The sequence below is a fragment of the Acanthaster planci genome, linkage group LG15, assembly GCF_054643075.1.
Source record: "Acanthaster planci isolate LZ-2023a linkage group LG15, COTS_SCS, whole genome shotgun sequence".
NCBI lineage: Eukaryota > Metazoa > Echinodermata > Asteroidea > Valvatida > Acanthasteridae > Acanthaster > Acanthaster planci.
Window position 1 is genome coordinate 14,080,710 of NC_141791.1, and position 12,827 is coordinate 14,093,536.

Here is a 12,827-nt window from a genome sequence, read left to right on the forward strand (position 1 = left end):
TTGTTTTCTGTGTTTTCTCCAAATGATGCAATCTACATTCAGAATTCGCATCTTGGCATGAACAGAAAAAAAAAAGCCTTTTTAGCTTGTTATAGTTGAGCTCTGAAGACAAATGACACTGCGTTCAATTTGGATGCTTCCATATTTGTTTTAACACATAAAATCAGAGAAAACATGTTTTCCTAAGAGGTGCTCTTTAAAAATTAATCAATACATGTAATTCAGATTTTCTCCAAAGACAACAACACTCTTGTTGCTCAAAAGTTTTGAGAGTGAAATGTGGAATAGCCACCAACTCACCTATCAGAGAGAGAAAATCAAGACTCAGAGACATCATCCCGACTGCCAGAATATGGTAGAACAGACAATCCCATATGTACACAAAGTAATACGCTATGTGAGTACTTACATGTACAACTGATTTTTCTTGTTTGGCATCTCAACTCTTCAATTACATCACTTTGGTGATTTTTTCCAAAGTCACCAATCAATTTTCAAAAAGACATACATATGCCTTTAACAAAGCATAAATGGGTGCGGTTAGGGTGGGTGTCAAGGCAACACCCATTCCCTCCCATCTCTCTCTCAGTTGCCCGAGGCAACAGAATTCTTAGTTCTTAAATCAAGTTCAACTCACCCAGTTCCCCAGCAAACCAGACCCAATTTTAACCTCCAGACCTTTATCCAACCACAAATATTCCACACCTCAGACAATGTGATGCTCAAGCTTGGCTTGGCAGTTTACTGGGCCTTTTTGCTAAGGTACAGTTTTTATTTGACAACCAGGGAGGTAGACATTACCGGGAATTGTGTGGCCTTATCTTTTTGACCGCGGGACATAAATAACCTAGAGCAGAGTGGTTTCGGTCACATCAGTGGAGTAATCAGTCTGGACAACTTGGGATCTCATGAATCAGAGAACCATTCAACAAATTATCTTGTAATTCCATTCGCTTTAAAATTTATATTTTACCATGAAAATATTTACACAAATTACTTGTGCGGTTATTGTGGTTACAATGTTTATTTCAGACTATTCCCTTTTTTTCTCACAGAGCTGTATAACTAATAATACATGTACGCCCACCAGTGATTAATTACCAGGGAGCCATTGTCCTTCTTGAAGAGATAAACATGTCCCAAGTAGAGGATATTTTCACGTTTTATTCAAACACAAAAATGTAGATTTTTGGAGAGGATGTCCCTCCCCGGATTCACCTCAGGATTCGATACAAGGGTACTCAAGCAGAACATGGGATGGTAGATGATCAGCGAGGTGTGTCAGTCTGAGGGAAGGTTGCCTAAGGTACAGGAGACCCACTGGACTAGGGTGTGAGGATGGGGCGTCAGATGACGCTGGTGTTGAAACCGAAGTCTTGACGAACTGTGTTGTACTTGAGATCCTGCAATGAATACTGACTAAGTGTCCTCTACACACCTCAGTGCCCCCAGACACCAAATAAACCGCATCACCATTGGAATCCCTGCAGTGTCCTGACGACGGAAAGCACATACTGTCCAAAACCTTGACTACCTTCTAGTTCTTATCAGGACTACATGCACACACTCACAAAAGAGATATCCTTACACAGTGCTATTGAAAACCTAATACCTTTTCAGATACAGATTGGTGTTGGGCTGGGCAAGCCAGAGATTTTCTGGTCACAAAAATTGGGTAAGACATGTCGGTACCTCACTGTGTGCTAAAAGAAAAGACATTTCAAGTGGTGCACGTGGTCGTTTGTCATCAGCCTTGCACATTCACCAGCACATACCAAAGTATTCCAACCACAACCGCAAGGACAGCATAAAAAACATTCGCATATGGAAATGTTATGGCTGAAGCTTTTCATTGAAAATGCTGAAGTTTGGAGATTGATACGGTTGGTGAGCAGTTGCATTGTATTTCATGCAATGAGGTTATGTATCCGAGGGTATAAACAAGAATGGTGTGCTACTTTTGCATCTGGAATGACAGTCAAGGTCTGGTCAACCTCATCCAGGGTAATTAGATATAAACTCTACAAGTTACCTGCTCAGGATCATGCTATCCTCCGACCAAGAAAATACAAATTGACTAATGCTTCCTTATTTCTGTGTAGAAATAAAATCTGTCCCTTTAACTTGAACAAAGCATTGGTTTTTAGAAGTCTGTTTTTCTTTAAGACATTTACATAAATGTCACACAAAAAAAACAGAAACTTACACACATTCTGGAAGACAAAATACAACAGAGGGATCCTTTCAAAATGGAGCTACATGTAGCGTAGTGACTCTTCCCAAAAGGTGACAAGCCTCAATTCGATCAATGCTAATCTCACCTTCAAACACGCTGATAGAAAACACTAAAAAGCTCAGCCCTTTGGGAAAAGATAAGCTTTTATTTGGAAGGAAAAAGTAAGATTTTGTTGGGAAAGATGCAAAAATGCCCCAACGACTGAAAAGATGTACTCAGATTCCAACTCCCTTTCTTCTGCTTGCCAACAGAGGGCCTTCTCCATGGCAACCACCAAGCAATGATACAGTCCAGAGTATTTTGGATTACAGAGCAGATTACTACATGTAGTACATGTACATGTATGATGTTAATGCATGGGAAATATACCAAAGAATGATGTGGGAACCAGTAGGCATATGCAGCGACTGAACCTTGGGCAATTTTATAACCAATATGGACGTTTCACAATAGCGTGCACCTCCAAGAGTTTGCAGCGCGTTGGCCAATCACAATGCGCAAAATCTGTCAACCAAATGCGCGTTCAGAAAGGGTTGACAGATTTCAAGTGTTGTGACTGGCCAAACATGTTGCAAACTCTTGGAGGCGCACTATAGTGAATTGCCCCTAATCTGCAGCTTAAGCCGTGTCCAAATGTCTTAGCTGTGGCTTGAATTTACACAACAGCATGTACATGTACATGTCTGGTGGCTGCAGTCACTACAGCATGTACATGTACATGTCTGGTGGCTGCAGTCACTCAGAAAAATCCTTATCAATATACTTTGCTGTCTAAAGACAAACTAGTTTCATTCTAATATTGTAAACTTCTTTGTAGTCAGACAAAACAAGGCATTTGGTGTTACATGTATTACTTTCAGCATAAACAAAGACAGGACAGGACTCCCATCGACAAAGCTACGGTACCATCAACTCTGAGCTGCTTGTATGGTTGGAAAACTGACATGATGTCAAAGACAATTGACCAAAATTGAGGTGAATTCCTGAACTGATAGTTGGAACACTACGGTGCCTTATCCTTTGCTGACAATGGCAACAGATAGTTCCTAACTTTGGGTGGTTGCAAGAAAACTGCAATTCCAAATCAAATGTAACCAGAAAATGCAGCAGCATAAAAACCTTTAAAAATATCTAAAAAGGTAGCACAAAAAATTACAAACAACATGACTGACTAGAAGTATGTAGTAATATAAAAAAACAAAACAAGTGTTTGGCTACTTGGCAAAAATGTCTTACCATGAACAAGCATACCTACAAGTGACAACTCAGAGTTAGTCGAAATTAGTCATGTCTACTTCATCCACCTACCTGGCTGGATTGCTTCCCACTCTCCTGAATCTACACTGGGATATTCTGATATTTGGGGGCGTACACCAAGAAGATGGGAAGGGGGAAGTCATCTGACAGGAAATCACTAACAGGACAAAACAATTTGAAGACTTACGTCAATCAGTCTTTACTTACGTAAATGCTCATCTCAAGATCTGTATTTATAACTGATGACTACGGCAAAGACCTCCACCCACTATTATAGCTTAAGGACACCTTGCCTGCTGTACAACGTGTCTGGAAATGAACAAGGCAAGAGGAGCGGCCAATTTGCTTGATGAGATGAAATCTTCCTAAAACAAGTACAGTCTTGTGAATAAAATTGTCCAAGGTTTCTTGTTTGTTTTTCGAGGTTGATACTGATGAAGCTCCGCCTAGGCTGGAAATCGCTTCCCAAACTCAACTACAAGAAGGGATGAGAACACTTCAGTTTTTGTGTGCCCCTATTGAGACGGGACAAAAAGCATGTTGTGGGAGCGGTCGTCTGTGACAACTTTGGAATGTCGTCCAGATTCACAGTGGTACTTAATTCCTGCTTCTCCTTGTAAATACTCAGGTCATTGTGTCAAGGTTTTTTCAAGTAAAGGGCCTCAAGAGGGGCCTCCAATGACCCACTTTCTGCCCTGCAACAAAGTGCTTTTGGACACTGATAGGTGCTCAGAGAGAATTCTGCCAACTTCTCCGCTCACAGCTATGTGTTGAATTGATATTTTAGCCTACATTTTGTACTTGATACCAACACCTGAGCTTTGTTCTGTCACAAAGAAGCAAACTTATGCCATTCATAAAAGAATCAAAAAGTTCCATCTGAGGCTAAGAGATCTTTTAGATATTGAGAAGGGGGTGGGAAAGCTCAAGGGGACCCAAAAATACACCTCTGGCTGACGATACAAACAGACAAGATGACCACAAGCAGGACAAAATAATTTGGGGGAATTAGGTAGACCAGCTGCCATTTACGTAGGTCCACGGTCATTCAAATCCCTAGATTATGCCCGATGCACCCACCAAGGCAATACCAATGGGTGCCAAGTCTGCCCACCTAAGGTGACTCAACCCCAGATCCAGTCTGAAATAACCTCTCCGTGGTTTCTGGAACGCCATTTTTAGGGTGACGATTGCTCACCACCCACCCCCTGTCCACCTCCTTTTTTTTTTGGCCGTCTGCACCCCCCAGGGTTTTTCTGGACAGACAAATTCCAAAACTCGTGAGGGTGTTATCACAGTACATGGGGCTTGAGTCAGCGATTACTGAAATCCTCAAAAATTCTTTTTTGGAAGGTTCATTTTGGTTCTTTAGTCATATCCAGCCAGACAAGGTCTCCATCTATTTTGGACAAAGATGATGACATGTTCTTGGAAAGGAATCAACTTCACATGACTAAGATAGGTATGGAAGAGTGGAGAAAGTGTCTTAACCTGGAACTTATTCTTAGCAGCAGAGACAGGTTTCATAAAAGCCCAATTTCTTAAGACTCAAGCCAGAGTATTTTTCGGCCTGGCTGCTGAATTTAGCCCAATTTGAAAAAAGTGAGAGAAAATGTTGACACCCTCTTGTTCAATAAGCAAGTTGAGCAAATCTTCGCTTAAACCTTTCTTCAAAGTCATCGAAGTTGAGAGGTTTCCAAAACATCCCGGTACCAATGGATGACACCAGCGAGGGCAATTGACTAGCCAGAGTGGCCGTCTTGAAGTTGGTCACACTGGCCTACTCTAAGTAGCCACCACTCTAAAGGTGGCCACACTGGCATGTCCAGCAGCAATAAGGGTGGCCACATTGTCCTACTTGGCCACCGTTCTACCTTTGGCCACCTTGGCAGGTTCAGCAGTAATTCTAAGAAGGCCACACAGGCCTAATTGGCCTTAAATTCTACAAGTGGCCACAGTGTCAGGTTCAGCAGTAATAAGGCAGTCACTGCCTAGGCATGCAAGTAAACATGACCCCCTACAATCTACTTGTACCAGTACTTACAGGTGGCATGTCCAGTTTAGCAACACCTTGTCACTATAGCAGACAGACCCTTTAACACCATCATCCATCACCTACTCAGTCCTTCATCACTCAGTATCTAAATTAGTCTACAGTGTGCGTCAAGCATCATATCTGGCTAGTGGAAGGATTAACTGGTTTAAGAATTGTCTGAGCAACCTCAATTTACATTTTCCCTTTGCTGGTTCAGATGATACAACCTTTGCTTTAAGCCTTGACAAGCTAACTGCTTAATAGAAGATGAAGTTAATTGCAGCTATTAATAGTGACAAGTAGACAATAAAATGTGCTCCTTGTGTGACATGGCTGACTTTAGTGCAAAGATACAATTGGAATAGAAAGTCTTTTTGAATATGCATGATGTTAGTGACGGGACTAAGTGTTCTTATGTTTATTCATCAAAGGTAATAGGGGAGGAGGGAAATCAGTGACTGCCCTCATGCGTGCATGGGGGTCTTATGGGCAGTGCAAGCTTCACTAATGAATATTCAAAATGAGGATTCTTTCTCACTGGTTGACTGGATATGAACACAAGGCACAATCCTCATGTGTGAATAAAAGAAACGGTGGAAATTTACAGAGTCAGAAGCTTTTTGAGTGTCTGTCTAAAAAAGAAAAATACATAATTTTACCAACCAAAACTCCACAGGTTGTGTGAAAAGTTTTACTGAAATTTGAGGATTCAAGACTAATCTGGATAAGATTGATTGTCAATTTGTCCATTTTAATACAACAGTTACCCATGAACATCAGGGCTCATTACGAACAATGGTACATAGGAACGTTCGCAGCTCACAAAAACAGGGCGTTGAGTTCAATCACAATTTTGCGTGGTTATTTTATCCCTCATACTGAATAGGCATCTTGTATCTACATCATTTCTAATGGTTCTTAGTAATTAGTGAAATGTGTTGGGAGGAATAAAACCATGGCGCTGTCTAGAAATGGTTCTCATTTGATATAGCGGTTGCTGACATTCTGGACCCAATTTCACGGCGCTGTTTACTGTACAATTCTGCACTTACATCTTCATTCTGCGCTAACCACACAAGCAGGAAAATTCTGCGCTAACCCTTCAAGCACAGAATCCTTAGTTACAGGATGCATGCATGTGCACAAGCAAAAATTTCACGCTAACCCGTGAAATACGTTTGGCGTAAGCACGGAATTTTCTGCTACGGTAGGTAAGGTAAGAGGTAAGCAGCACCATGAAATTGGGCCCTGGGTTGCACCTTCTGGCATACAGGGAAAATTTACCAACAATATGAGGCAAGGGACCTTATGTCAATGATCAAACAGTTGAAAAAAAGGCTGAAATCAGACTATTTAGAAGGACTTTATTCTCTAACTCCCCAGAAAGGACATACGTATCTTTCCTGTTTGTTTCTCAAATAAATTTGACAACTTGATTTTTCTTTTCCTGAGAAAGAGTAAGATAGTTTTAAGAAAGAGACATTTTCATTAAAAACCTTGGTAGTTTTATAATTTGCTCTCAAATTCTGCTGTCCAATCATGCACTTCATCTAAAAATACAGGCAAACATGAATAATGTCCTACCCATGCAGAGTTGCCCGTGTTACACAGTAGGGCCAATGACCGGAGATCACGTTGAGCAAACACAAATGGTAAACTAAACACAACGGCCAGAGAGCAAAGAGAAAAAGACACTTCCGATCTACCGCGTGGCTCAGGCAAACACAGCCTGATTGAGTGTGCGGTTCATGCAAAGTTCACCTGCATATGTAGCCTAGATTAATGTAAATGGCAGTCCAAGTAATCCGCTGTAACGTGCCTCAGGCAGAGTAGATTTATAAAATGTGAAATCAGCCTGTAACAATTTGCAATGCAACTGAGGCAACCGAATGTGTAAGCAGCATAAAAAATTCCTTGAAAGGATAAGACGAGAGCATACATGACATGTATGAAGCTGCAACGAGATTCACCAGCACATTTCAGTCAGAAAAAGAAAGCCTCACTTTTGTTTATAAATGTTAAAGGGTTAATGTCGGTACATCATGTTTTCTCAAGACAGACGACATAATTTGGCAGAAACCAACAAGTAGAACAAAAGAATCTCATCATTTGCAAGACAGAGGAATGAAATCTACAAATATTGGATGCAGGACAGTTGTATTAAGGTTCAAAATATGAGTGTCCTATTCACTTGGAAACTGTAAATCAGTAAAAAATAAACAAGAACGATGCAATAATACAAGTGATAACCTTTAAATAACATTGGGTTTTCTTCAGCATCCTCCTAAAAGTAAATCCAGAATATTCATTTTAAGGTGAATGAAACTGAAACTTTTCATGGCATCTTTAAATTTAATAAAAGGCACAAAGATTTTGGAACATACAAAAATGACTTGTAACTTCAAGGGTTACTACAATGTTCGTCAATTTAGACAGGCTAATTGATCCTACTAACATTATTAAAAAGAAAGGGACTGGTCATTAAAAGGGAGAAGTCCACAATTGTGAAATACATGTCCATTATAATACCAGAGTCTTCAAAATTAAATTTATTTTCAAATCACTGACTTAGATAATTACCTTTCAAATGGCCATCTCTGTAATCGACCTTTAAACTGACAGAAAGTGCTCTTCAAAGAATCAGTACTTGGCTAATCAGGGCCCAACAATGGTGCCTTTAATTGAATCACCAGCAACTCTTTTCACCTGGCCAGCCATTTATCAGCGCCTGTTTCATCTTTCATCTTCCGGGAGCCCATTAAGTCCGGAAGCTGTGCTGTGACAATAGCCATGCGATAGCTGTAGTCCTGTGGTTAACAGTGGCATACCTGCGTCTCAACAGTGTTGCATCTGCACACAACCCGGCGATGATAACCCCATTATGACCTGCAGTGATGCCTTTTCCCATCCCTACATAATCTCCCAGTAATTGGTGACCCAGAAACAAACCGGGCTCAACTCATGAAATGCACTTTTCATGAGGTTCACCTGGGGGGGCCAGGAAGATATTTAGAATCAAGCGTCACATTATCACTATCATATACCCTTAATGCTTGTGTGCTTTTTTTTCAGATGTGAACTCTTGATGACCCTTTCTCTACACCAAATTACTGGTAAAGACAAATTTCATGATTTCTCTTAAAATCAAAAGCTGGTATAAAGCTTTATGAATATAAATGGACACTGGGTCATGACAGAAACCGGGCAAGGTTAGGCAGGAGTGCTCAAGGAGGGTAAAGTTTTTCATGGCAGTATCACAATATTATTTAAAGGGAGGGCTCAAAGTGGAGAGGGGCTACTGGAGCATCTCCGTACTTTTTCATGGTGAGAAAAAAAGCGGATTTTGAGGTGTTTGTCAAAATTCTAAACGACCAAAGTGTATTTAATAGCACTGGATAAAAAAGGAGAGAAAGTAGAAAATCTTAAAGATACGCTGAGTTGATGTAAGGTTAAAAGATCTATGAAATGAATTTTTCTTAGAAGCACTTTTTGTGTACCTCTGAACCCTTCTTCAGTGTATGATGACTGTTTGACATCTTTTTTTTGCGTTGCGTGGACTGACTAAGTGCACTTTTTAAACATTCAAAATTGACCAAGCATTTCTGGACAAGTGAGGGCACTTTGATTCCGTAACGCGAACATATGCTGGCACTGGGTCAGGGAGCCGACTGTGATGACCCATATGTTGATCATTGGTCACGCATGTGCATAATGCATGTGGTGCTAACATTGTTCAAACGTACACCTATGATGTACAAACATACAGAAGCGCAAGCATGGTGAGTATCGGCATTACAGGTAACTTATATGAACATTGTACATACATGTACATGTACGTAAGTGTACCATACGCTGCATGCGCAGTGTACAGTCAGCTTGATCGCGCAGCACATGTGCTGCATGCTGTCTACTTTTTACTAGTCCGCCGGGCTAGCGAAGTGGTGCATTTTACTAGCCCGCAGCTGTTTTTACTAGACAATGACCAGTGCTAAGGTCAAGCCCTGTTTTGCTTTGATGTAAATCCAGGAAGCTTCGGTTTGCATGTTTTCATGTTCAAATTGTTATCTCCAAATTTGCTATTTGAAAACGTTTCTGTGGACAGGTTGTTTGCTGGCTTATTGCCATATACATGTACTCACACAACACTAAAATGCCGAAGGAAATGAAAGCTACCACAGCAGTGTTTAATCAAATCTAGACATTTTCTGTGCACAAATCAATGCCTTAGACGACATCATAGTTTGGCTTATACATATGCAAATGGACATTGCATAAATCCAAACAAGCTCCAAAATATGGGTTAAAATTGCAATTTCAAGGGTTTTTGTAAAATATTTCAATTTCATGGTCCCTTTAAAGGGTGCAAGTATACATGTAAATCAGATGTACATCTGGCCAGGCAATTTTTAGTCAGTCATCTCCATTCTCCCCTCCCCCCCAGATTTACAAATGTAGGTCACTGGCAAAAAGAGAACAGAAACTTGACGGTAATTCCCAACTTATCAAATCTTGGAGCAATGGTCACCGACAAGAAGGAATACAAAGGAATGGAATGCCAGATATTTTTCCTCCAAACATATGGCATGCATGACATAACACTACGGTTGGAAGCTCTCTCTCAGCTTCTAGAAACCACATTTTTACTGGTGATCCATTTCTGCTTAGCATATTTCCCATGCTAAGCATTTTTTCTATGTACATGTACATCCATTATCCATGTACTTTGTACCGCCTACCAATGTTTGTACAGGTACAGGTATGCCAATGGTGTGCATGGGCCCAATGACACTTTGGTACTCTCGACTTGCAAAACATTTGGGACTGTCACAGCATGGTTGTGCTGGAAGCGAAACACGTTTAATTTGTGACGTCCTCATCGAATCATTGCCTCTAGTATTTTCTGAGGCAAACTCTGTCTGTCATGCCTGGCTTGATAATTTTTAAAGCAAAAGGAAGCATTATGGTTGAAATTTCATGCTGTTACAATGCACATCATGCAACAAAAGTTCACATGAAGTTCACACTGCAAGACAGCACCCAATCAGACAAAGACATACAATCTTCCCATCATAAACAGGAGACAAAAGCACCTCTAACGCCATTTACACCGACAATGGAAAGAATTCATGTGTCAGGAAACAGGCTTGGCCAAGTGAGCTGACAAACAAGACAAAAAGAAAAGAAAAATGGAACGGAAGTACTTCATTGTTACCGGACCAATGCTCTTCAGGGAAACTGGGTTTCACGGTTGACTGGTTAAAAATGGCTGTCATCAAAATGAAATCCAAAGCCTGTGTGCACTGGGATAGCTCTTTGGGGACTTCTACAGGAAAGTAGATTGGTGAAGAGGTGGGGCAGTATTTATGAACTGAGGACTCCAGCCTCAGCATTTTTTTAACCTAGAGCTACCTGGCAATTTGCCAGGGTCAATGGTATGTCCCGCTCTAAATGTAAAAAAAAGAGGAGATTTCAAATCAAATGTACAAGTATTTGGAGAATTTGGGTTGGAGCTCTGAAATTCTGCAACATTCCAAATGCAATCGTTTTTGTGTTTCCTTCCAATCTTTCAACCTTTACACTGTGCATCTCCAAGTTCGGTTTATTTTTTCACCAACATTTTTTTTCCATATACATGTGTTGTTTTAGATGTGGGTGTTTAACAAAACACAAACTCATGTGAAATAACACAGTGACACATTAGCCGACAAAGATGGAAGACTTGTTCATCCAACTGGTGACTGTCTTGACGACATTCGACAATCTAGCATCCACTCAGCCTGAGAAAAACAGGTCACTGGACCAATGGTCAGGTGGTTGGAGTTCACCTTGAAAAACCGGTTCTCAAATACAAAGATATTCAAAGATATCACACAAAAATATTTATGACCAGTCACAGCGGTACAATAAAAGTGTAAAATAACATCCACTCCACGGAGGAATAGGAAGTCTAAAAACTACTGAAGCATACGCTCATAAAAGCTTTCTCACTTTACAGACCAAACTGCCGGTGACTGCAAGGGTTGAGGGGAGTTCACAGGTTCACCAAGTTCGTCCACCTGAAGTCAACCTCCTGGAAGATTTTTTTTTATTCTCACTCACTCTAGTTTACTTTTTTTCACTAGACAGACCTAGTTTCTTTATTGATCCAATCACCAATGCGTATTTTCAATCATCTGACTGATTGGCCCAGATGTGGAGCCTTCCAAGAAGCTGCAGGAACCCTGGAAGAAAAAATAAGTGAAGCTAAAGCAGACACAGCCCTCCCCTCCCCATGGACCAGAGTAGTGAATTTTATGTCAGGTTATCGCAAAGACATGCAATTGCTTGTTCAGCATGACAACAAGCTACAAGTCTTGACTAAAGATCTTCTTCTACATACAAAAGCATGAAGATCCTTAAAGCAGACGAAGACAAGTATGTTTAGCACAATTCTCCCTCTTCCCATAAACTCCTTTCAGAGTCTATCCTTATTAATACAAAACTTCTTGACTAAACTTATTATCTTCAGTTGTTAATGGGGGTGAATTTTGGACAGTTCCTTCGTAGGGTCACACCAGCAGGCAACTGGGAAGTCCGGGGAGGAAAAAAGAAACAATTTCAAGGTATTCAAGATGTATTAATGTGTTTTCCAAGCTGTGATAGCAAACACGGGAAGTGAAAAAGGGAAGTTCTCAGTTGATCTAAAGAAAGTTAAACACATACTAACAGAGACCTTTTCTTCTCTTTTTCTGGTAAAGTGCTTTGACAGGGTACAAGGCTTCATTCAAGGTATTCAGCTTATTTGTATGCATGTGAAATAACACAGTATTTTTCACAATATTCTGAATGGGTGACTCATTCAGCATGGATATTGTGAAATTGCAGCCAAAAATTGCCAAATATCCGATCCCCATTGTCTGAAACCCAGGAAGCTGACAGTGACAGTTATTGTCAGAATCAAACTTGGCACACATCCTAAATAATAACAAATATTTCATGACACTGTATATCTCTGGACAACAGGTTACGTTAGTCACAATGATACCATGCGGAAGATTCAACTGTAAGAGAAAAAACAACTCCAAATCATTTACCTCCTACCAGGGGTGTGTCTTATAATTTGGCTGGCTACCATACAGAGAGTATAACCAGAATGAATCGGAAAATATTCATGTACTTCATTTGACTGCTACCCGTGACTGACAAGCCAAAAGTATTCTTTGAATCTAAGCTATGCTAAGCCATGATATGAGTCTGTCTTCGAAGAAGATGGAGAATTCTTGCAGTCAAACATGGGCACTGTATAAGAATGTTAACGAT

At 40.5% G+C, this 12,827-nt stretch overlaps 1 protein-coding gene across 2 annotated transcripts in view; it reads right to left on the reverse strand.

Moving 5' to 3' along the window:
- Window positions 1-12,827, reverse strand: part of supt3h (SPT3 homolog, SAGA and STAGA complex component) — a 50,338-nt gene that overhangs the window by 21,975 nt on the left and 15,536 nt on the right. Inside the window, exon 1 of one of the 2 annotated variants that reach the window (XM_022234294.2) lies at window positions 5,538-5,635. The exons of the other annotated variant lie outside the window; for it this stretch is intronic. Coding sequence (XP_022089986.2) covers window positions 5,538-5,605 — 68 coding nt within the window. The 5' untranslated portion in view covers window positions 5,606-5,635. Of the gene's footprint in view, window positions 1-5,537; window positions 5,636-12,827 lie in introns of those variants that run through there. 2 annotated transcript variants of the gene reach the window in all.